Source organism: Halichoeres trimaculatus, unplaced genomic scaffold, assembly GCF_033239565.1.
Source record: "Halichoeres trimaculatus isolate MK-OKI-2021-1 unplaced genomic scaffold, fHalTri1.1 fHalTri1_scaffold_9, whole genome shotgun sequence".
Taxonomy (NCBI): Eukaryota; Metazoa; Chordata; class Actinopteri; order Labriformes; family Labridae; genus Halichoeres; species Halichoeres trimaculatus.
This window is the reverse complement of record NW_027437188.1, coordinates 17,474,341-17,498,534: the sequence shown is the minus strand read 5'-3', so window position 1 is coordinate 17,498,534 and position 24,194 is coordinate 17,474,341. Positions and strand designations below refer to the sequence as shown.

At 39.4% G+C, this 24,194-nt stretch overlaps 4 protein-coding genes across 5 annotated transcripts in view; 3 read left to right on the top strand and 1 right to left on the bottom strand.

Moving 5' to 3' along the window:
• Nucleotides 1-48: 48 nt before the first annotated feature.
• Nucleotides 49-2,909, top strand: rflnb (refilin B). Its single transcript, XM_074679676.1, has 4 exons — nucleotides 49-296; nucleotides 410-613; nucleotides 995-1,089; nucleotides 1,510-2,909. Exons 2-4 carry the CDS (start codon nucleotides 416-418, stop codon nucleotides 1,826-1,828), a joined length of 612 nt encoding a protein of 203 aa, XP_074535777.1. The 5' UTR covers nucleotides 49-296; nucleotides 410-415; the 3' UTR covers nucleotides 1,829-2,909.
• Nucleotides 2,910-4,354: 1,445 nt separating this feature from the next.
• Nucleotides 4,355-7,077, top strand: dus4l (dihydrouridine synthase 4-like (S. cerevisiae)). Its single transcript, XM_074678943.1, has 6 exons — nucleotides 4,355-4,449; nucleotides 5,194-5,315; nucleotides 5,508-5,625; nucleotides 5,722-5,844; nucleotides 6,305-6,531; nucleotides 6,635-7,077. Exons 1-6 carry the CDS (start codon nucleotides 4,358-4,360, stop codon nucleotides 6,895-6,897), a joined length of 945 nt encoding a protein of 314 aa, XP_074535044.1. The 5' UTR covers nucleotides 4,355-4,357; the 3' UTR covers nucleotides 6,898-7,077.
• Nucleotides 7,078-8,410: 1,333 nt separating this feature from the next.
• On the top strand, nucleotides 8,411-11,729 carry bcap29 (B cell receptor associated protein 29). 2 transcript variants are annotated; one of them, XM_074678941.1, is made up of 8 exons: nucleotides 8,411-8,516; nucleotides 9,012-9,118; nucleotides 9,278-9,378; nucleotides 9,564-9,711; nucleotides 9,828-9,963; nucleotides 10,234-10,336; nucleotides 10,415-10,515; nucleotides 10,646-11,728. In XM_074678941.1, the coding sequence occupies exons 2-8, from the start codon at nucleotides 9,027-9,029 to the stop codon at nucleotides 10,679-10,681; spliced, it is 717 nt and encodes a 238-aa protein (XP_074535042.1). In that variant the 5' UTR covers nucleotides 8,411-8,516; nucleotides 9,012-9,026; the 3' UTR covers nucleotides 10,682-11,728. The 2 variants fall into 2 exon arrangements, with proteins under 2 accessions (XP_074535042.1, XP_074535043.1); XM_074678942.1 differs by having other exon boundaries at nucleotides 8,420-8,445; nucleotides 10,646-11,729.
• Nucleotides 11,730-11,793: 64 nt separating this feature from the next.
• Nucleotides 11,794-24,194, bottom strand: part of LOC141797970 (solute carrier organic anion transporter family member 1C1-like) — a 34,442-nt gene continuing 22,041 nt past the window's right edge. The window contains exons 8-15 of the mRNA XM_074679694.1: nucleotides 23,291-23,539; nucleotides 22,922-23,086; nucleotides 22,226-22,421; nucleotides 20,766-20,931; nucleotides 19,145-19,317; nucleotides 17,306-17,370; nucleotides 17,052-17,169; nucleotides 11,794-14,343 (exon numbers count right to left, since the gene is read on the bottom strand). Coding sequence (XP_074535795.1) covers nucleotides 14,106-14,343; nucleotides 17,052-17,169; nucleotides 17,306-17,370; nucleotides 19,145-19,317; nucleotides 20,766-20,931; nucleotides 22,226-22,421; nucleotides 22,922-23,086; nucleotides 23,291-23,539 — 1,370 coding nt within the window. The 3' untranslated portion in view covers nucleotides 11,794-14,105. The remainder of the gene's footprint in view (nucleotides 14,344-17,051; nucleotides 17,170-17,305; nucleotides 17,371-19,144; nucleotides 19,318-20,765; nucleotides 20,932-22,225; nucleotides 22,422-22,921; nucleotides 23,087-23,290; nucleotides 23,540-24,194) is intronic.

The following is a 24,194-nucleotide window of genomic DNA, read 5'->3' as shown; positions in this document are numbered from 1 at the left end:
AGTTAATCCCGAAAGGGGCGTTTCTTTCCCATGTTTGTAGATGTGCAGGCCTCTTTTAGGGGGGAGGAAGTTTGAAGACGACCCGCGGGCAGCTGGAGACCCTCACATCGGTCCACAAAGTTTCTCCGCTGCTTCGTGGATGAGTTGGGATCCGCTTCGTAAATTTCCAGTCAAAGTGAAGGATTTCGTTGATTTGTTGCGGACCAACAGGTCTCGATCGGGTGCCACCGAGTTACTGCTCGGTTGATACCATTTTCAGCAGGCAGCCGTGCATCCTTTACGGGAAGAGTCTCGCAGTAAGCACCGTGGGACTTGACAACAAAAGAGAGGGTTTAGAAACCGCAACCTGGAAGTATTTTCTTTCGCAACCTACATATTACTCAGTGGAGTTTTGCAACTTTTCTTTCAGCTAGAAATGGTTGGCAGGTTAAACTTGCCAAATGTATGTGAAGGAGATCCACTGGATATGAGCTGCAGGACAGACAGAGGACTCGACAGCCCGGACTCGGGGTTGCCTCCGAGTCCAAGCCCCAGCGGCTGGCTGCTGCCTGTGTGTGCAGAGAAAGCCGGGGCCGTCAGTCCGGTGTCTGAGGACGAGGAACGGGGGTCCCTGGTAGGTGAAAAAAGTTTATATTCAACTCAGCTGAAATGTCTGTAATTGTCCACCGTATAACTTGTTAAAATTGATACTGTGAAGAACAGATTCCACTTGTGCACAATGCATTATTGTCACACATAAGTCTTGCATTACCAAGATTTTCTGTTTTTTTCTGATTGCAAGGTGTACATACCTAATTTATTTTCTCTCTGGCTCCATTTGAGACAATTTTTATGTCATGACTGAAATGTTTGTAAAATCCCGTGACATCCCTGCAGGAACCTTGCATGTTCTGCCCAGCTGACGAAACTGGGTCACTGGAGCACTGAGCTCGACCAATAACAGGGCTGGCTCCTTGTGTTGATGTTGACTGTGAGACTGATTCTGTCCATGCAGGTTCCAGTTTTACCTGCCGGACCTTTCCAGCAGCTTCAGCCCTTGTCCTTTGGAGAAGGCATAGCACTTGATCCTCTACCACCCAAGGAAATAAGGTGGGTTATTGACCCCCAGTGTGCTTTTGGAGTGAAGATATGCAGAGCACTTGATGTGTTTCTTACTTAAATATGACAAAGATTTTTCAAATGCAGAGTGTGTACTTGAGCAGACAGGTGGTCACGGACAGACCTTGTGTAGTAGATGAGGATGGTTGTGAGATTTGATGGATGATTCATTCTAAAGAGGGCTCACAAGCTGTATCGACCAACTTTTCTGTGTTTTATACGATACTTGTTCATGACATGTTGCTCTTGAATCCAAATTAAGTTCCAAAGCTCTTTTTCACTACAGTGATTTATTTTGTGTTTATGAATTTGTTGCAATGGAAATTTCATGACTCTTACCATGCAGCCCTCATTGCTGTTGAGTAGCTGTCCCCAAATTAAACCAATGCTTTGACTTTGTCTGGTCCACAGATACACCTCATCCGTGCACTACGACTCAGACCGCCACTTCATCCAGAATGTGGACCTGCAGCCAGTAGGTCAGGGTCTCGAGCACTGCAGACAGACCATCATGGCCGTACCAAACAGTACATGGCGCCACTACAAGACACAGCTGGAGTTCCAGCCTCGCCATCGGATGCAGAACTTCAAGAGCACCACCATCATCTACCCCAAGAAAACCAGCTCTGTGTACACTACAGAGCTGAGCTACGACTGCCACAGAATATCCAGACGATTCCTCTCCAGCGTGGAGCTGGAGGCTTTTGGCCGAAGAGAGATGCCACAGTAAGGAAGGGGGCAGGTGCCTGAAGTTATTCCCTTGGCTCTTATACTGTGGCTCCCCCCAGGGCTGGCTGCCTTTGACCTGCTGTGTTGTCTTTCAACAGTTGTGTAACCTCTAACCTGCACAGGATACACATGTGCTGTGATATGCGTATTGGACATGAGAAGACATGGACAAGTTGATAAAATGTCTAGTCAGTCATTTTTATCTTCACATCTGCAAAAGGATCCAGCAGTTGAAGTTTGTGCATTATGAAATGTTGCATATTGCAGTTTGTTGGTGTCCAGAGGCATGCTTAAATTCAGTTAGTTTTTATTGACTCATTTGGACAGAGATGAGGAGAATATTTACTGTCCACAACAAAGCCACTCGACTAGTGTCACATCAAGTTTGTAGAGTTTGAAGCGTGGTTGTCTTTTAGTTTTCACATTGATGCCTTCAACACTTCAGTGAGTATTCCGGTGATCAAAAAAATGAGTTCTTTCTGATCTGCTCCACTTGCTCCTTAGCATCCAGTAAGTCAGAGGAAGTAAAAGCAATCAAATGTGGTGCCACAGTTTGGATGCCAGGTAACCTCTCCACACTGTACAGAGAATGGGGTAAAATACAAGTTTGTTTCTATGTATTTCAGCAACATTAGCTCATGCTAAGTTTCCTGAAAGACTTGCCTTTGGTCACTTTCAATGGTAGGATGAATAATGTCATGTGTGAAGACGATTGTAAATTAAGGAATTTATCTTTTCAAGTGATGCAGAGAATGAACTGATAAAGTAGGTTGTATGTATTGCGTAGTTTAGTATGGCGTTCATTGAAGAGTGGGTAGTGCTTTTGTTAATTACGTAGGTAAGAGTCAAAACCAGAAGCTGCATTCAACTGCTTTCACCTTCTATTGCTGACTTGGATGAGTTTGTATTTATTGTGCTAAAATTTTAAATTCTATTTTTTTGCAGCTGACGAGCTGAACGGGTCTCTCCACAGCCATGGCAAGGGATTTTTTTAAGAAGCTCTTCATGCATTTCAATGTATCTGTTGTTGCCTCTTTTTATATTAGTCACTTAACGAATGCCAGTTTGAAATAAAGTATTAATGAGTCTTACACTGGTTTACTTTACAAGAAGTGTGTTTCACTTTCCAAAAGATCTTAGGATTAGGCATCATTAAGCTATGATTTAATACTTGATTCTGATTGGTCAATATTTCATAGCAAAGATTCTTAATTCTCAAGACCAAAAGCGATTCCAAGCAAAACCTTTTGAATCTGCCCGTTGATAGTGGCAAAAATGTTAGTTCTCAATTTGGGCTCCTCCTGGCCTTAACAGACACAGAGTGAGCAGAGAACCTGGTGTGAAGATGAGGGTTCTTGTGCAGTTTGTTGAGAATCATGCATTAACACTTGCTCATTATTATCATTGTGCCTTACAAGAAACTTAAAAAAAAAAAAAATTCTGAATACCAGAAGTTGCAGATGTCAGAACTGACAGGAAAAGCACCTAACATGATGATCATTCAGCAATGTACCTGCTGCCAGGATTCATTTGATGACAGGTTATTATATCAAATTAAGTCAATAAGGACAGCTAAGAGTGATATTGTTCTACCTTCATATATGTGTGACTGAAGGTGAATTGCCCTTATTCAGGACCATTACATCTAGCCCTGGGAACTCATGCTGCTTCAGTGCCCTCCTGTGGCCAGGGATGGGACATAATATAAGGGGACTTAGTTCTTAATAGTCAAATGAGTGGTTTGGAGAAAAATTCCTGAAGTACTTGCATATTGACTGGGGCTGGATATTTTCATAAAGTCAGTTTTGATAGCGTCTTCTAGATGCATACTTTTCATACATACATTAAGATAATTTTCATTTTGTTTTTGCATATTCTGTAAATTTAATTAGATTATGACACTAAATGCATTATTACATAATAAATGTATTTACTGTTTGGGCTAAACTAGCAAAGCAGAACATTCAGAGTATCTATATCTCCTCTTAGGTGAGCACTGTTTCCTGCAAGATATTGCAGAAACACCGGATGCAGTTCCTACAATGCTTCAACGCAGGAATGTTACGTTTTCCTACAGGACCTGAAGGCAGCAACGGAAATCGTTATTACTCAGATGTATAACTGCGACATTTAACAGAGCGTTTTTTTTTCTTCTAATATTTCAGTGAAGAAATGTATTTTTACGTGCACCCATCATTTCAAATAAAATGACAAAAACAACAAAAACATTAAATTTATAGACTGTAAGATGCATGACGTTGTATGACGTTTGAGTTCAGAGCTCAAGCATACGCCCACTTTTCCCCGCATGGTAAACTACATCTGCAACGTTTGGTTTCTGATGGAAAGCTTGTGATAAATGCGTGTGTTTTTAGCGTTAATATGGGTGTATGCCGTGTTTGTTTACGTTATTGAGTAGACTGTTATTAGTCGGACGACAGAACCTCTCTTCAAACGAAACGTCTGTCTAATGTTAAATTCGCTAGCTTTTTGTGCTAGCTGGCTGGTGGTGCTAACAAAGTTGTGAAAAATGAAGACTTCTAACAGCAACAGCAGTGTGATGGATATGTTCGAAAAGGGGAAAGTCTTGAAAATTTGTGCACCAATGGTTCGGTATTCAAAGTAAGTGAAATGTTTCTTTTCCTTGTAAGTATTTTTTTTTTAAATATAGCACCTTTCATAGAACGGAATCAATGTCGAAAAATGTTGGCAAACAATAAAAGAAACAAACAATAGAATAGTCGAACAATAATTTTTACAGGAAGAGTAACACAGAGATTTCTAAGTTTAGTCTGGACAGCAGAAGAGAGGGAACCAATACAATGAGGAACCTTGGAAGCTACAGTATCAGAGCCAGTAATAAGGACATCAAACATTCAAGGAAAACGATCAATTTGTCTATGTCACCAGGCTTTAATGACACAACTGTATATCATCTGCGTTACAGTGATACGATGCGCTTTTGAATTTGCTGATTATGTGGCTTAAGGGCAACAAATATGGAGAAATTAAATTAGGGCCCAAAACAGAACCCAGAGGAACACCAGAAGAAAAAGCAGCAAACTCTGACAATGCATGATCCAACTGATACCGAAAAACTCCTTCTGGAGAGATAGGGGGAGAACTAATCCAGGGCAATCCCAGACACCCTCCCACTGCCTCAGCTTCTCAATAAGGATACAGCGATCAACTGTATCAAAGGCAGAGCTGAATTCCAGCAGCACCAAAACAGAGCATTCACCAACATCATTGTGGCAGTTATTGCTCAGGGTTTTTAGCTTGCATTGATCAAACAGGGACACATTAATTATAAATGACCCCATAGTTTTATCATCTCATGAAAGAAGTTCTTTGTCCTTCCCTTAGGCTTGCATTCAGGTCCCTAGTGAGGAAATACGACTGTGACATCTGCTTCACACCGATGATAGTTGCTGCTGATTTCTTGCGATCTGTCAAAGCCAGAGACAGTGAATTCACCACAAACCAGAGTGAGTAACTCCATCCCAACATAAGCTGTGTTGTATACTCCTTGTGGTATCTCGTTTTTCTGTCACTTCCAATGCAAGTGTCTGTGTTTATACAAAGTTGTAAATCTTTATACTCTATTACCTTGTGTCAATGGGAACTTGTGTACATTCTGCTTTTATTATCTATGTCTGTTTTTCCTCTCTTCTTCACAGATGACCGGCCCCTGATAGTGCAGTTTGCTGCCCATGATACCCAGTCTCTAGCTGATGCAGCCTCTGTTGTAGCTCCTTTCTCAGACGGAGTGGACCTCAACTGTGGGTGTCCCCAAAGGTACAACAATTTTGGTGTCTGGTCACTTGATGAACTTTTTTTCAGAGCCATTTGTTTTTGAAATGTAATTAATTTGCTTGGTTGTTATGTTTTCAGATGGGCAATGTCAGCTGGGTATGGTGCATGCCTTATCAACAAACCTGAACTTGTGAAAGACATGGTCAGAACCGTCAGGAACCAAGTGGATAATCCAAACTACACAGTATCTATCAAAATAAGGTAAAAAAAAAAATCTACATATCTGTTTTAGATAGTCTTAAGGCTAGACAGGGAAATATCTGATTGATATCAGGTGACATCAAAATATTGTGGACACCTAATACCAGTATCTATCAGACCAAATAGAAGCAAGACATGTTTCCTTGTTGTTCTTCATCATGTTATTAAAAATTCAAGGTATCTGTTTCTAGTTTTCTCTTCATTTATGTATCTGTATGTGGATGAAAATAGTATTAGAAAATATTTTTTGCTTTCTCTTATATGATTTTCAGTGTCTTCAGTCTACAAGTAATTGTTGGGTATATGTGATGTTTTATCCAGTAAGAAAAAAAATTGCACATTTCAGAAAATATTTTTTTCTTTCTTTTTTTTTAATATAAATTTTTAATACTGACCTGCCTCATTATTAAAAGAGTCAGAACATGAATGAGATAAAAATAAACAACCCCTTCCCCCACAGAATTCATAAAGACTTACAGCAGACTGTTGATCTGTGCCAGAAGGCAGAATCAGCCGGTGTGTCGTGGATAACAGTCCACGGTCGTACATCAGAAGAACGCCACCAGCCAGTCCATTATGATGCCATAAAGACAATCAAGGACAGTGTATCGGTCCCTGTGATAGCCAATGGGGACATAAAATACCTCCGAGATGTGGAGGCCATTCAGCAGCTTACTGGAGTGGATGGTATGTATTGGAGTATTAGCATTGTGCAAGAAACTATGATGGATGCACAAATGAAGCCTTTTCTCTAAATGCTTATCCCTTGTTCATGTGGTTTGTTTTCCAGGCGTCATGGCGGCCCGGGGGTTGCTTGCTAACCCCGCTATGTTTTCCGGCTTTGAAGACACTCCTCTGGAGTGTGTATGGGACTGGGTGGACATAGCTGTAGAGCAGGGTACTCCGTTCACCTGCTTCCACCACCATCTTATCTACATGCTGGAGAGAGTTAGTTCCCAGCCAGAGAGAAAAGTCTTCAATTCTCTATCCAGTACCTCAGCCGTCATTGATTACCTCCAGAACACATATGGATCAGTGCAAGACCTGGGATGATAAATCATGAGTTTCTTTTGTTTTTAGCATTTTGTATTGTATTGTATTATTTTGATGCAGAATAAATTCATTTTCTGACTTTTATTCCTTAACATGTCAGGCCTTAACAAAACGGCATCCATTTTTCTTTTCTAATAGAGGATCTGGCATTAATAGTAATGCTTGGGTGAAAATAAAGTATACATAAGTGTATAGAGTACAGTACATAGATCGTAAGAGTTGAAAGAGTAGACTGTGTTAAAAAAATGACATTATTTATATAAAAAAAAAAATGGAACACCTGTTAAATGATACATTTATTGCATTTCCTGCTCAGTATAACTTGACCTTGTTCAGTGTATAATATGGTATGTAACTGCTTTGGTTTTGAATTAATGAAAGTGGTAGACTGGAAGGTATTAATAATTTCCTTTAAAATAAAATCAGAAAGATTCGGTTAAGGATGCATAAAAGGACAATTAGAGCACACTAAAAGTTCAGAATGCTCTCTTAAAAAATAAAAAGTATGGGGGATCAGGGTGAAAGAGGCGGTGAAGGAGGGGGTGGATGTTGAGAGAAACATGTAATGAAAAAAAAAATTGGTGTTGAAGGCAGAGGTTGGTGGAGGATACACACAAAACAAAATAAACAAGATACATCAACTGAGTGAGTCAGGCATAAAAAAACACAACCAAGCAGAGGCACAAAGACATCATGGGTCAACAAATACCAGATAAGTTAGTCCATACATAAAAATAGTCTGGGACAAGTGGACATTATATTTCAAATTACTTTTCATGTTGTATGCTGTTGTCCTAGAAGGAGGAAAAAAAAATGCATATACATACATATACATATATTCACATGTATGTACAAAAATAGAATAAAACCTAAATTCATTTAATGAAACCAGAAAAATGACAATTCTATTTTGCAAATATGGCATTTAACCACTAATAAAATAATATTTATAATATCTGACACAAAAATGGCTAAATTATCTATGTAATATACAATATGATGTGATTCAAAAGATGGTACATCATTTATTTGGATGTGAAACTCAATTTTCCATTTTTTTTTTTTCATCAGACCAAAAGACTAATACAGACATAGATAGGACAAACAGGAAAAAGATTTTCTTAAGGTATATCTTCATTAATGCAGAAGGAGCATAAATCCACCTCAAATTTAAATCTTCATTAAAGTAATCCAAGTAATCTGGTAATCTAAGTAACAACATAAATGGTTGAACACACCAGTTATATTAAGTGCTTTGTTTAATGTGACAGAAGTCTACGGTATTATGTTACTGGTTCCATTAATTATTATTATTATTATTATTATTATTATTATTATTATTATTATTATTATTATTATTATTATTATTATCATTATTATTGCTGAAAATATAGGGAGGGATTGGGAACTTCTGTAAAAACAAAATGAAGTTAATCACCTGTACAAGAAAACGCCACGTCTTTCCGGGGCGGTGCTTTTATTTCGAAATTCTATACCGGAAATTGTAGTCACTGTTTTGAATACTTTAATACCGGAAGAGAGCGGCAGGTAAAGTTTGCCGTGGTGTTTTTGACATGTTAGCTTAGTTATTTTTTGGCCAGTAGTGTACTGTTTTACCGGTAAGTTCTCTATCTAATAAAGAACTTTATTATTTACACGTAGACTACGATTTTTGTCTTTTTATTGCTGTATCAGTTAATCTAGCTCTAACTAAAGATTAGCTTCACGGTGATTATCGTTGTGTACTGATATTTATCAGGGACTGGATCTACAACTTTAACAATTAATTACTTTTATTTGATAAGTTTATATTTATTCTGGTGTTTTTTTTAACGGCATGTGAACACTTTGTTGTAGCAGATTGCGCATTATAGCGTAGTAGTGATAGGAAGATTAAAATAACCAGTTTGACAAATGAACCGAAGCCTTTGTGAGTCCACGTTTAGGTATGTGAACTGTGGACACAGTGAGTAAGGAGCTTGTTTTTTTAACAGACGTTGTATTGTTGTCTAAGTTGAAAAATGGCTTCAACAAAGATAACCTCCCTCACTTAGCCTTGAAAGAACCAGGTCTTATTACCAGTTACTGTCTAATCTTTCATGTGTATGGCTCAGGGTCCTTCATCAAACATGACGCTGCAATGGACTGCCGTGGCCTTTTTTCTCTATGCGGAGATTGTGGTTCTTCTCATCCTCTGTATACCTTTCATCTCAGCCAGGAGGTCAGTATCAGATGCATGCATATACTCCAATTTGCTACATCTCAACATGGCTTTAAAATCAACAACACAGTGATAAAGAGACGTGCAGTGATGTCATAAATATAGTCAGCTGTTCCTGTGACATAAAAGGATGTGGTCCTGTGTTTGACATCACTGCAGGTGGCAGAAAATCTTCCAGCTGAGAATTTGGGCCTTTATGTCGGGGTTTTGGAACAAGGTGTTTCTCACGATGATCATCGTACTCATCGTGCTCTTCCTTGGTCAGTAAAGCATCAAGTTTGATGGGTTCTAGTCAAAACCTCCATGAAATCTGTTTTAGATGTAGTTTTTACCTGTCCATTGACAACTTGAGTTATCCGAAGGGCTACAAGTCAAAGTATGAACTGAAAATTGCGTGTATACATTTTTGGTAACTAAAAGGTGCCTTTATATTTTTTAATCACAGATGCTGTACGTGAGGTGAGGAAATACTCAGCTAAAGATGTTGGCACAGATGCAAAGCTTCAACCCAACATGTACGATCACCTGCACATGAAGCTGTTCAGAGCCCAGAGGAACCTCTACATCTCTGGCTTTGCCGTCTTCCTTTGGCTGTAAGTCTTGGCTCTCATAAAGTGACCCACAGAAAAAAAAAAAACTAATTAGCATACTTATACTCAGTTAATAATTATGATTATTCTTTTTTTTGTAAATTAATCTTTTTTTGCAGGGTCATGAAGCGAGTGATCACCTTGGTTAACCAACTGGCAACAGAGTCTGCTAATATGGCCGCTATTCAGGGTCAGGCTGACAGTGCAAACCAGGCTGCTAAGAAATATATGGAGGACAATGAGACGTTGAAACAGGTAGGCTGCCAGTTGCTTGAGTAAGGGGTTACATCTGACATCATTTTTTTTTAATGTTAATGGAATTAATATAGATCCATAAATCAAGGCATACACTTAGCATCATTTAGGAACAGTGGAAGAAATAAAGGTATCAGGAAATGTCACGTGGAATAAAAGACATCGAAGTACAGCTATGTCACCAGATAGACTGAGAGCATTAAATAGGGAGGAAGATGGATACAAAATGTTATCCATAACTACAGTCATTTTTAACGTTTTTGTGTGTAGGCTCTGATGGAAGGGAAGGGTGATCAGGCTACTGCAGAGGGGATTGAGCTGCTGAGGAATGAGGTGGAGAAACTGAAGAATGAACTTAAGACCTCAGCAGATGGTTAGTATCTGTCAACAGACACACAATCTCAGTTAAAAGTCGATACTATGTGCTGATCTGTTGTCGTCTTTCCTTCAGCCCTGAAGAACTCTGAGTCAGAGGCAGGTGTGATGAAGAAGCAGATGGACGGCCTTGCCAGAGAGTATGACCGACTGTTGCAGGAACATCAGGAGCTCCAGGTAAATGGAGCCTTTTTTAGTCATCTATTAGCAATTAACCAAAACACAGTTCAATCTCGTCATCCAAAAGATCAGAACCAGAACTGTTTGTTTTTTGACTTTCCTTTTCTCACCTCTCTTCCCTTTGCAGAATCGTGAGGACAGTGGAAACAAAAAAGACGATTAGTGAGACGTCTGATAGCCTGATAGCCTGGTCACTTGTGTGAGAGCTACTACAACACACCGTCATATAATAACTTATTCCACTGCAAGTCACAGAACCAAGACTGGCTCCTCTAAGGTGGTCTCCGTTAGAGACGTTTTTAACTGAATGAGTAATATTTGAAGGTTTTTTGTTTTTGCTTAACACAGTTTTTTAGGGGGTCCTGTATAGGTTGGCTGGTGGAATACTTGAAGGTAATTGGAGAGAAAAAAACGATCCAGGTCTGATCACCCAGCACTTAGATCAATATTTGCAGGTATTCTTGTGTTGTTTTATGGTTTGTGGTATTTGTTTTAGTCAGACGCATGGTGAGGGGTGCAGGACTTGCCTTAAGCTGAAGTAGTCTATTTTTGTGTGAAAACGGTTCTGAATGTATTTTGATACTATGGCTTTGCTGCTTTCACTTTTGAGGTATGAAGCAGCAAAACCTACCACACCCACTTCCAACTTACAGGCATCATGTAAATTTGTTCAGTGCAGTGGGGTTGTGGAAATAGAATTTGCATAAAAAGTTGCACTTAGACTCACTCTCATGTTTGTATATTCCAGCTGATGTGACTGGTTACTTTTGATTTTAACCAAAGTAAAGGTGGTGAGAGGTATTAGTCTTTCTTTTGTGATGAGAAAAACTCAAAGGCTTTTTTGGGATGGAGATAGTTTAAACCACAGAGTCTTATTTTATGTTTATAAAAATTTGAGGTGAATGGTAGAAGTTAAATTGGGTTGTGCATATTTCTCAGCTGCAGAGGTTCCAAATGGTTGTGTGTTTGCTGCACTGTGTGATAGGAAATGTGCCATGAAGGGGCTGCCCTTGTTTTTATACCTTAAGATATTTCCAGCTTGTCACCATGAGAGCAGAGATGGTTATTGTAATATTCCACTTTTGATGATAAATAAATGGATTATTGTTCACTTGTTATCAAGAAAGAAAAAATGTTTCTTCAAGAAGTGTTCTTGCAAAGAAACCACTTTGAAGTGCCTTTTAAGGAGATGTAGTTCATTTTGCTAAATAAAGATACTTTTCCTTACCCTGTGACTTCTCTCTGAATCGTATTGACACATAAACCAACACATGATTTGATTGGATATTAAAAGTTTTATTTTAGTATTACATTTAAGATACTCTTTTAAGTTTTACAAAAATAATCCAATACATCTATATACATTCTGATTTCTCTAATGCAAGTAAATGCCTTACATTTCTGCTATGACTTCTCTCCTCTCTTGTTTCTTGCTGGTCCTCTCTAAGTGCGAGTGTGGTGGCGTGTGCCTGAAACTGAACTGAACCTGAATACAACAATCAACACACAGTCACTGCAATCATCTGAGTTGCAGAATGGTAAATATCCATTTGTGACATACAGTTGTAGAAAATTATGATATGCTATACATTTACAAAGATGACATAGTTGTATAATTCTTTAAACAACAGACTTGAAATACAGCATCAAGTTGATTTAACCTGGATAAACTGTTGACAGGTTTAAAGGTCATGAAATGTGATCTTGCGGTGAAACTATTCAAAGAGTGATTGTTAAAAAACCTGAGAATAGAGCTAAATGTTTCTGATCCTGGGTTTTGGCACAGGAGTTCATTTAAAGTAAAAACCCCAAACACAACCTCTAAAAACAGACTGACCACTTACAAATCGCATAGACTAAGACAACACAGTATTTATCCTCAACAATGATGTGAGAGAAGATTTTCCACTTTAAAGCCACATCAAATGGCACCCATCCAAAATGCTCACTCTCTTCTGACCAGAGTGGCTGGCTAACTTCAGAATCACATGTGGCGCAGCAAAAAGCTGCAGTAATTCTGTCTTATCCTGATTAACATTGACATGATGAATTAACTCAAGACAAGATAAGACAGTTATTTTGTCCTATCAATGTCAAACTCAAATGCAAGTGAAAGTATGGGTTGAAAAGTGAATGAATATGCTACCAGTGCCCTCTTGTGGAAAGCTCCTGTGTAAAAATCTGAGCAGCATTCACAAGACAAATATCCACCCACAGAGAGAATGAATAATAGTTCACAAGCAGAAAGCACACATCACAAGCTGCAGTACAGTCAGACATGACTTAGGGTTTCAGAAAAAAGACAAATATGGAACATTGTGTTTCTAAATGAGTGCACATCTGTAATTGGAAAATACAGTGAGATATTGTCCAGGTACGTGTGAAATATGTTCAAGAACTGCCATCTAGTGCCAGTAGAACAGATGATTTAGAGGTAACTGTTGAGTGTATGAGGCACGAGTCAAACCAAAATACTGTAGAGCCCTCTAAAAGCTACTGAAATGCATATCACACATATTTCCACTTATTTTCTTTTCTGTATACTACGGAAGAGGATTAGGGCCACTGTAAAAAAGATATGTCCTTTTTTATTTTGTTACTAATCTGAGATTAAAGTCAAAACTGAGTTTAAAGTCATAATTCTGACTTTTTTCACAATTTTATCCTCTTCTGTAGTATACTCCCTCCAAATTTTAAAAACTCTGTTTCTCTCCTTTGCTGGCCCTATTATTAGACCTTTATCTTTAATTTATCCATTTATTGTTACATTAAGTGCTGAGCCTCTGATTCTATGGTCACATGACTTCTCCTCAGGCACAGAGATGTGTAAAGGAAATCAACAGACTGCAAGGAACTTCAAGTTGGTGTCAGTTTTGGCTCTACCCTGTGGACAAAATAGACATGGCTACACGCATTTATATATTTCTTATTCACATCCTGCCGCCTTTGACAGCCAAATGTATCACATGTCAAATTACTTTGTAATTGAAAATATAAAGCAAAAAACTGTCTTGAGAGCATCCTGTTAATCACTTCAGTCAACAGCGTTCTCACCCAAACATTTTAGACTATGAAAATAATAATCCTAGAAAAACAAAACTTCTCGCTGATGGTCTTATTTGCTTTTGTGTATCATAAAAAGGCCTCAGGGTTAATTTAAGTAACTCTTCTCATACACTGATACTTCCTCACAGGAGTTTCATATAATTTAAAGAGGCAGTTTTAGCTGGTTTTCAAAAACTCTTTTGCTGATAGTCCAGAATCCCTGCTCTCTCAATGTTTTGTGCCACTGGTAGAACATGAAAATCCTGTTATATTTTCTTTACAAGGAAAAAGTAACAGCTCATACATTCAAGAAATATTCCAGTTGCATCAAATTTCTGTCAAATTCACAAAGGTTTAAAAGGTCAAAGAGTACAAATATAGAATTTATGCACTATATGAAATGATCAAATACGACATGATTCCCTGCAAATCTCATTTGTGTGTGTGCGCGCGTGTGTGTGTGCATGTGTGTGTGTGTGTGTGTGCATATTATTTGTCTGAGTGTGTGCAGGAGACAAGGAGAACAAGTTTAGCCAGGTTCGTCACAGCCGTGTCTCCCTGTCTGTACTGTTGTCTGAGGTTTGCTGAGATTGGTCAGAATTAATAATCACAAACTCCTCCTTCCTGAGCGCCTCCAGCTCCGCCCCTCCATTGGCCAGAGCTCCGTGGACACCGTTCATTTCCTCCGCCTTCAGCTGTCGACTCAGCAGAATGAAGCCTGGGATGCAGATGATGAAGGAGACCGTCCTCAGACTCAGTGTCAGACCCAGGTACGCTATCCTAAAAGTTGGGGAACAGAGCAGGTCATAGCCTTGTACATTCAGTGCAAGAAAGCGGGCAGTGTGATGATGTCATTGCATCACTCTCTCGTCTGGATCAGTAGTCATAATATCTGTCCTTGAAGAGGTATTAGTTCTAGTGTTTGTTTGCTTTTGCTTTGTCTCTTTCACTGACTCAGCAGAGCAGGTGTGGAGGCTAAACTCAGCATGCAAGCAAAGAGAATCACAAGAGATTGCCCACTAGTTTATGAAAAGGTGTCAATCCTTTATGGATAAACAAAGACAAACACTAAAACAGTTGGAAAATGTACTTTGACCCAGATAAAATCCATTTGGGGTTCATGAGCAGAGAATCCTCAAACCCAAACTCTTCATCTGCTGGCACCATATTCACATTTAGCCGCAGATTTAAGAGATTTAGACACTGCGAGGACTTCAGTAGCAGATACACCTTTGGCTGGAATTGGTTGTGTTTTTCCAGAATAAAGACTTTGTTTCCCACAAGTGCCGTCATCCACTTTCATAAACACATGACTTTTGCTAAGGCATGAACTTGTTTTTGAAGCAAACGACTGGAGGGATGAATGACTTTTTAACAAAACTATTCTTAGTTCAAGACAACTTTTGCTGACCGCAAAGCAACGTAATGCATTAATTTGTAGTTACGTGCCCTTGACAGGCAACTTTAGGGAATTCTTGTTGTTGTACCAGAGCTCATCTACCAACTACAACCTAACCAAGCAGAGCTAATTTAACCTCACTCTTCAAGAAAGACGCAAGTTTGAACAGACCACTGTAGAATAACTGCTGCATGTGGGTTTAGCTTTCACTGTTTAGCTTTCTTCTGCCTCTTTGCACTTTTTCTTCTTGCCAGGCCATTTTTACGGCAATTATTATCACAACATAAGTCAAATTTTCCTCAAGAAAAAGGACAGATCTTGGTTCTCGTTCTTTTGGGTCTACTTGTCATAAATGGATCCACCATAGATGGTCCTCCCAGGGAATGTGCAAACTGACCACGCCGATATTGTAATTTTAAATCATAGATCATGAACAGCCAAATATGTCAAGGGGGGACTCACAGGGCCTTTTTCAAACCGCCCCCTTCACACTCTCCCTACCCACTACCCCTCCGTTTGCGCGTTCATTGTCCGCCACATTAAGGGCCATCCCAAACCGATCCACGGGGAGGGGTAGTAGGTGCTTAAGATGTACATGTCATTGATTAAGGCCTGCCTTGCATTTGTTCAGACAGTTCGTGTTTATTTGAGTGTTAAATATTTACAAAAAACAAAATAATTCATTCAAGCGAGAGTGAAACATGAAAAAATAAATGCAGCGAAAGAAGCGTGAGAGTAAGTTTCTTTTGTATTTTCTACGTTATATTTTCTTTTTTTTCTTTGTTTATTTGTTTCCGCCTGAGATCTAGTGAAGTTTCTGTCCCTAAGCTGTATTTATACCCGACACCCTGATGAAGTGAACTTCATTCAGCTGCGAGTGTGACTCCATGACGGAGTGCACTCCGTCATCAAGGGGGAGTGTGTAGGGGGCGGTTTGAAAAAGGCCCACAGACTGTAAAAAAAAATGGACGTCTGCTTGCTCAGCTTGAAGTGAGGTCTCCACAAAAACTGCTCCCCCTGGTGGCTGGCTGCAGTATAGGTTGAAAAATACAACTTTCCAGCCATTCCAGATGGGCTGTGGTCAAACTTTTAAAAGCAATACTCCTCGTAGAAATGTTTCTCACGCCAATTGTTGTGGTGATTCGAAGATATTATTTGGCTGCCTAGTATCCAAGTCCTTTTTTCTCTGAAAAGTTTTGTTTTCATTAATTATACAAGGTTAAAACCGAGGTTTTACGCAACATTTAACGATGATTGACAGCTGCCGTTCTCGTGTTTTTTTTCTGGGGACTGTAAAATATGTCGGGAGGTAGAGTGAAGAAGTGATTGGACTCTTGAAAGAAAAAAAATATTATTATTTTTGTCACCCAGCTCCACTAAGATTCTCCCAGAATCCCTCATTGTCTCTACTGCGCAGACTCTGGCTGCACAACTACTTTAATGGCTGCACCTGAGACGGGGGTATTATTGCTTCAAAACCATGCAATGATAAATGGCGAAGCCACACTGTCCACTCTATATAAAATCTATGGGGGGACTACTTAAAGATTACTTATAAAGTCCTCACAGTGCGAGCAAGAGAGGTAAAAAGCAGATGGTGCACTCTGGCGCTAAGAAATGTGTACCACTTCTCGTCTGTCTCATGACTTACTGTTACATCCCTGGTAAAAAGCACTTGGACACATGGGGGTGTCTGCATGGTCATACAGCAGGTCTTGAGCCCATGAGGTTCGCCTTTGAGTAATCAGCCCAGGACTAAATCCCTACTCTCAATATGTTTCCTACTCTACTTTCCTGTCCTTTCTGAATGAAAGCAGAAAAAGAGAAAATTTACTTCGATAAAGAGGCATTTTGACCCCCCTCTCTGCTTCAGATCTTCCTCTGCCACTTTTCTTCAAGAGTCATGCACCTTGCAGTCACATTATTTCATCAGCATTGTGGCTCAAGCTCGTAGTATATTGACGTCAGTAGACATTCAAAAATCTAACTGAAGCTTGCTTTCTTTGTCTTGAATCTCATCTTAGAATTTAAAAAGCCTAATGAATGATTAACCCTGTGCAATGTTTTATATTCTGAATAAGAGCTGTACCTGTATGCAGTGGTGTTGTAGATCCTACAGGCTCCTATGCCCCCACACCTCTTCTTACCCCACTTTAGACACGTGGTGTCGATGATTGCTCCAAAGTAGATTGGCGCTGGTATCCCCGCTGTAGGAGCACATGGCACAGTTTAACATGCAACCCCTCCAAACTAAAACACAACCAATTCTACTGTTCAGAGCAGTTAAAATAAATATACGAGTACGACTGGAATGCTGACATATTGTGGTCAATCAATACTTACCAAGGGTACGTGTGGCAAGCGCATGGAACCCCAGCGCCAGAGATTTCAGTTGTGGTTTGATGCACCTGCAGAAGGCAAATTGAGCATGTTTCAAGAAATACCAAAGAAAAATGAATAGAAAATATCCACCAAACTAATCTATAGCAATTTAAACAGAGAATACAAAGACAAAGAGTTTTCTTTTTGTTTCTGTAAAATTATGCTTTCTTTTTTAGAGGTTACATTTCTCAAACATCAAGACATTTCTGTGGATAGGAAAAAAAGAGTTATAGACACGGAGACTCAAACTGTAAACTAAGGTCATCCCAGTGAAGCTGATGAATTCCAACAGGATCAGCTGATGTGGCTTTAGGATAAAGAGCATGGGTGGGTCTATGTGTCATGTGAAGGTACAATTCCTCAAAAAACTAAATTAATAACTTCATTAACATAAAGAATTCTAATAGAAACACTAAATTGGTGATAAAAAAAAATCATCTGTGATGGTCCAAACAGGTTCATTAATCTGTGATGTATTGTATGGTATGCTATGGGAGTCTTGTGAGTACAGCAGAGGGCGCTGTGGTGCAGGAGGAGCTTTAAAGCTGATGATCATTCACATGCTTGCTGATCAGCCACATCTATGTATACTGTGTCTTGGTGCAGTAGCTTCATTAACTTCACTAAATGCTTGTTTTTTAAGAAGAAGAGTCAGTCTAGATTTTCTTGTTTCATTGGTGAACACGCAGAGAAACTGGATGTGTGTTGTACCGAACGCCATGTAGTATCTGCTGTTTATTCTCTACTTCATGGAGATGCAGCTTCAGCTACCAAGGTTTAACTCGAGCCTCTTGTGCTAGTAAGTCAGAAAGAGCTGCTTCAAGCCATGAGCCACATGGATTAATAGACATTTACACCATAAAGGCACAGAATAAACACAGAGCAGCCAGCTCCCAGTCATGCCAGCATGTTTCTTCATTTGCTGACCCTCAAACAACAGATAGAACAAATAAAGTGCACAAACAGCAAAAACCCTTTCATTCTAATGTAGCTGCTTATCCCACTTGACTTGTTATTAGAAGCACTTACAGGAAATCAGTCTAACTGCTGGCACCTTGAGAAAATGAGGTGATGAGTAAGCTTTAATTATCAAGACTTGTTTCCTCGGCATTTAAAGAGCAGCTCATTATTGTTGGTAGATGGAGAACAAGGTTCTCATTCAAAATATATAGCTTTGTCAAATTTCAAATTATTTATACAAAACATGCATTCTGTTCAAGATGAAGTACGAAAAACCTAGGACCCTTCCTCTTCTTCTCTATTTAGTGCCTCTACAATCTCTCCTGACCCCATTTCTGGATCATTAGATTAGACACTGGCCTTCACAGATGCACAAATGTGAGTGAATTTAATTGACTGTGTCCTCCAACTTAGCACCATAACACTGAGAGAGCTGAACCTTTACAAATCATATGATCGGAAACAAATTATTTTCAAACCATTTAAACAAACAAAGCCACTGTTCTTACATGAAACAGACACAGACACAACCACGTAGCCACTGCTAATAATATATGGGAGTAATAATAGGGCTGCTATAAATGTCCAAATCATTGTTTGTGGATGCTTTGATCCTGGAGGAAGCTAAATAAAAACTTCCTGGTACCAGGTACATCAGTCAGATGTAAGGTCTTCAAATTGAATGGAGTGGGAAGTTTTTGGGAGTAACTAAATCAAAGGAAAAACAAGAATGGAAACTGTAATTAAAACAGCTGATATTTGACATCAGCACATACGAACACTCTGATTCAGTTAGTTCACAGTCCACTATTATCACATTTCTTTCATCTGAAATCTGACCTGATGAGCAGCATGTAGCCTGGCGTGCCCCCAAGAGAGATAATAAAGGACGTGATGACAGATAGAGCCAGGAAGTACGGGAACATCCTGTCACAGTCATCCGTGTGAGGGCACTGACCTGTACTGGCTGTAAAGTTACCAGCCACACCGACACAGCTACAGTTAGAGAACACCTGGAGACACACACACACACACACACACACACACACACACACACACAACCATATATATCAGGACCAACACATTTAGACACAGTAATATGCAAAGTCCAAAACATTGGCAAAATGGTGTTGATGAAGATTGATGAGGCCTTATGACATTTATCTGGTTACACAGTTTTGTGTTAAATCAATCACCATTTTTTAATCTATTTCTATTTACTTTTTGTGTGAGGCTATTCAAAGTCCATGTGAAGCTTGATGAAATCAAAAAGAGGGTTATAGTACTTGTGTCCTGGTCTCATATTTCATCTGACATAAGTCTTGATCCCAGGATTTATGACCTGACTTGGTGTCAAGCACTGATGACTCAGATGCAGACTCTAGCTTTTATTCACAGGACAGATCAAATTTTGAGCAAGGCTTGACACACATGCATTTCTATGTGTCTTACTGAACAACACTGGAGTCTACTAGAGCATAGGACTGAAAGGTGTTCGAAGTAAGAACAGTACAAAGACGGGGGCATGAAGTATGAAGGCAGTAACCAACTTGGACTCAGGGTTTGTTAAATTGACTATAACACTGACATCACTTCCAAATCCAAGGGATCTGGATCAAAAGATAAATATGTCCAGATAATGAATCCCTCAAAAATCTACAAATACAACCTAATGATAAAAACACATAATGTAAATGAGATGTTAAAGCTTTGTGTAGAACCTATTACCTAACCAATGAACAGTGGGCCTCTTAACAAACTGAGAGGTGGGGTGTGACAGCCACCCTCACAGCCAGTGTGTAGAAAAGTCTTCATTCAGTCTTCGGTCTCTAAATTAGGAAATTCATTTATCCATTTCAGCTATTCTGGGTAATTGGCTACCTGATAAATACTGTCCGGTGACCCAATTTTGGTCACATGCCTAAGCTTGGAAGGGCTGTGTTAAAGAACTGTGTTGTATATACACACAGTTTCATTTAGGTTCCTTGAGTTTTTTTTAATTTATTTTTAAGCATTTAAATTTCATGTTACCATGTTGCTGGAGACTCTGCTTGTGATGGCTGAATTAGATCATGATAACCTTTTTATGCTAGCCTGTGGTGCATGCAAATTTATTTGGAGGCAGTTTTTGCCAACAGTGATAGGCTTACAAAATCATTTTGTTGCAAATTTCACAGAAGTGAACAGACTACAAACATTATCTCAAAGATAAAACAGAGGTTGACACATGATGCCTTTGAGGACATGATATAAAGCTGAAATAAAATGATTATTCGAAAGTCCATTAAAGCAAAAATTATTATGTTGTTCAATAGCTGTTCTCTCAATAACGTCATGCTCTGACTAAGGCACTGCATTACAGTCACATTGTTTGTATACTCTGGTAATTATCACGCCGACAACAAATGTGAAGAAGTAAGTCAGCTTCAGTCCTCCAAGCATTGAAAGCTTGATTACTCACTGTGTTTTTTCCTGAGCCAGCAGAGCCAGTGCAGCCAGCTAGACAAGCAGAGACATATGTGATTCCATCCTCTCCACAGACAGGGTCCCACTCACTGGCTGAACATGAACATTCAGAGTTGCAGGCTGTGAACACTGATTGTTGATCATATGATATTGTGTCAACACTGTTAAAGAGAGAAGGAAAAGATAAAAGACACACATATCTTTACACATACAATTTAGAAACACTGCAATGCAGTGAAATGCAACCTACAGAAATAATCATTCGTTTTTTTTTTTGATAACAAAAACTTTTAGGTCAGAGAAATGAAAAAGAGGCAAGTAAACTTATTACATAATTTTTCTCAATGTGGCTGGAGCCAGAGTGGCACTAAAGGCTACAGTGGGTGGAGGGGACTTAAAGTGAATGCAGAGTTAAATAGGACATGAAAAGAAAAATGTAATTACCTCAGGTAGCATTAGGCTTTATTCATTTGAGCTTGCTTAAGCAGAATCATCATAGCACTTAGCAATTAGCACTCCCACCCATCTTACCACTTGTCATTGTTGTTGTCAGTGGTGTGGATTGTAAATTAGGTTGTCAAGGACTCAGGTGTGCATTGAGTACACAGTAGCAGTGATTTTTAATTCTCTGGTCAAATTATTTCTGCTTAGGTCTGAGGCTTTGTTAGCCTTTGATTCATTAATGCGTGATCTGGCTTTTTTTTTTTTTTTTGGAAAACAGCTTTCATGTGGTTCCTTTCTTTGTGTGGCTACTTGAGCCCATTAGTGCCAAATCTACCTGCTGATGACTCTGCATGGTTACTCTGATTTTCATTGCCCATACAACATTGAGCATAAAGCAGTAAAAAGATTAAGGGGCCAACCTGAGACGCAAACTTCTGAATATGGCCTCCAGTGTGAAATTTTCATTGCTGTACACAGCAAACTGCTGTTTTCAGTGGAAATGCTGACACCACACTTAGTGCATGCGCATACATCAGTACAAGAGTACCGTTGTTACGATTGTCACAGACCACCGTGTTGTGCCACTTCTGGACTTAGCATTTGCCAATTTACCAGATGATCGCCCCAACTCTACTTCACTGAAGATCTACCAAAAGCTGCTTCTGTGCAAGACAGTTATAGCGCCAGCTACAGGCCTAGCATGCTTACTACAGTGTTTTTAGTCCATCAGACTTTCCGGGTAACAACATTTTTTTTCTACCTTTTTTTTTTTGCGTTTTATGGTGAAACATTGTTGTGTAAGTGGGGCCTAAGGTTTGGGGTGCAACCTATTCATTTCAGAGCTAAAACCACCTCAACCTATCATTGTGGAGAAGAATTCACCAAGCGTTCAATTGCTGATAGGAAACGTGAGCCTGCATTAGACCACTGGAGGTCTACAGTACAGTACAGTACTGTACAGTACAGTAAATACAGTTGTACCAGTAAACTCTGTTATAGCTGATGACTCACCTGTTATATGAAAGTGTCACTCCAGCTACTTTGGCGTTCTCACAGCTCATGGCAAAGAAGAACAGAGACAGAACATAACCAATCAGAGATGTGCCAAAAGCAAACTTTGCTGCCCCCATAATGTTCAGCTTCAGCCTCTTCATCAGCAGACCCCCAGAAAACATCCCAAGTGCTACTGCTGGGATGTTGATTACACCTGAGGTAGTGAAAAACAGAGAAAGTCAGGATCAGGACTGACTCGGAACAGACAGTGCTTTAAGAAATAAAATAAGGTTCAGTGTTTAGTCAAAGCTCATTGGTAATAGCTGCTTGTGAGACTTCAGTTTAGAATAAATCCCTCTGATTAAAGAAAGCTCAGTTTTTATACTTCAGTCCCTCTGTTATCTTCATTCAACATTATTGAACAGTCAGTCTCTTTTTATGAACCCATGAAATTATCTCCAATTCTAAGTATTGCATTTGCTTTCGGGCTCTTTAATCTGCACAGAGATCTCCCTTGATCACACCACATGTAAACCCTCTTATCTTGTGTTGTGAAAGTCATCTTACATGTGGTTAGCAGCTCATTTTAAACACAACCAACGGTGCTCTTTTTTTAATAAACTGGAAGGAAAAACTCTGAGCTTATGCTCTGTTCAAAGCCTTTCTATTCTGTGCTTGTCAGGTTGTAAACACACAAATCAGACCATGTCCTACCCATCAGAAAGTTGGCCTTCGATGCAGACTGCCTGAAGTGTTGCTCGATGTACTTGGGCTTATAGGTGACCATGCCGATGAGGGAGTTCAGCTGAATGATTGTCACACAAATGTACACCAGGTACACAGGGTGTCCCAGCAAGTTGCGCAAGGTTGGAATAAAGTCTGTTTGGGAATGAAAATGGAAACAAAATCAAGACTGGTGTGCAAAAAACAAAAACAAACAAAAAACCAGTGAAATCACAAGGAGCAACACATTAGCTCAGCTAGTGCATCAGGTGTGTGTGAAGAGGCCTCTGTTTTGATCATAAATAAATGTAAGTAATAAACGCTTTCAGACAGAGAGCATGATTTAAAATCCATCCTTACCTTTGGCCATCTCTATGAAACTTGTATTGTCGTCAGCAGAGTATTTGTTCTTGAGAAGACGTGAGTCTTTGATGAAACTTGTCTGCTCTGGTGTGCACTTCTCTGGGCCCTGGGACCCTGACATGGGAAGTGAGCGTGGCAAAAACCAAAATGGGATGGCTGAGAGGAGTGTGATGACCCCAGCTATCAGGTAGCCCAGCCACCACGCCCCCACCCAGCGGGCGTCTGCTGGGGTGATTGTGATCGTTTCTGTGTTTGAGGGATAAATACAGTGAGATTAAGTAATTAAGTGTATTTATTGTACTTTTGTCTTTTGAGTTGCTTTTAACCTCTCTTTCCATGTTTTCTCTTTGTCCCAGTCTTCTTACCTGTTCTATCTCCTGATGCTTTTTATCTTGCCCTTCTCCCTCCCCTGCACTCTATTTAATTGGAGCCTATCACTGGACCCTGTTCTCCATCTCCCTCTTCAGGCTTTGTTCATTAGCTAATTGATGCTAATCCTGCACACTGAGTCCTGCAGATGCACACATGCTGCATGTGAAGCATTTGATAAAAGCACGCCTCAGTTTTATGAATGAAAAGACCTTTTTCTGGGTAGACATTTTGGTCTGCGATAGTTAATGGAAAAGTTCAGGTTCTTATGAATTACATTATGGGTAGCTCTTTTATAATTTAGTAAGGCAGGTTTGACAAAGAACCAGCTTGCAAAGTAAACTGCTCTCAGCCATTAAAGGTGTAATAATTAACGCTGAGTCTTTCCTTCCTTTGAGAAAAGTCTGCTCATAATCTATCCCTCTCAGTGCCTGATTCATGACCCACATGTGGATCATTTCCAAATAGCCACTTACAAGCTTTTAATGATAATTAAAAAAAATATTATGTTATAAAATTAAAGCTGGTCATG